Genomic DNA, 566 nt, shown 5'->3' with positions numbered 1-566 from the left:
CGCCCACTATTCCCTCCTTGCTCTATGCCCGCTCCCTCTTCTCCCCTGGTGAACGTGTCTAACGGTCCTTCTTCCTCTCTCTCTCTCTCTCTCTCGCTCCGACCACATCTCCCATCTCTCAGGGCCTTGTGTACATGCACAAAATGGGCATTGTCCACCGTGACATCAAAGCCGGCAACATCCTGATCACCGCTCGTGGTGGAGTCAAGCTGGCGGATTTCGGTGTGTCTGGCGTCGGCCGGTCTCTGCAGTTGGAGTCGCTTCCAGTGTCACGGGCCGTGCGTGATCTTCGCCGCAGGACTTTCACTGGCTCCCCATACTGGTACGCGCATCTCCCAACACATACACACACGCATGTACACACGCCATACACATACATACACTCCCTCCTGGGAGTTCTTCTCTTTTTCTCGCTTGTACTCCAGCCTCGTTTTCCCTAACCCCCCCCCCTTTCCCCCAATCCAGGATGGCCCCTGAGGTGATCGTCTGTGACCACGACCACACTGCCTGGTATGACGAGCGTGTGCGTCCCCCCCCTCACCTCCCCACAGCAGGGAAAGTACCCG

The 566-nt window shown here is 58.1% G+C and overlaps 1 protein-coding gene across 1 annotated transcript in view; it reads left to right on the top strand.

Annotated features, from left to right (window-relative positions):
* Nucleotides 1–143: 143 nt before the first annotated feature.
* Nucleotides 144–566, top strand: part of H696_00956 (hypothetical protein) — a gene marked incomplete at its 5' end in the record, with an annotated part of 4,369 nt that continues 3,946 nt past the window's right edge. Inside the window, 2 exons of the mRNA XM_009494845.1 lie at nt 144–322; nt 466–523. Coding sequence (XP_009493120.1) covers nt 144–322; nt 466–523 — 237 coding nt within the window. The remainder of the gene's footprint in view (nt 323–465; nt 524–566) is intronic.

Source organism: Fonticula alba (genome assembly GCF_000388065.1).
Source record: "Fonticula alba strain ATCC 38817 unplaced genomic scaffold supercont2.1, whole genome shotgun sequence".
NCBI lineage: Eukaryota > Rotosphaerida > Fonticulaceae > Fonticula > Fonticula alba.
The sequence above is the reverse complement of the archived record's forward strand: the minus strand, read 5'-3'. Positions and strand labels throughout refer to the sequence as shown.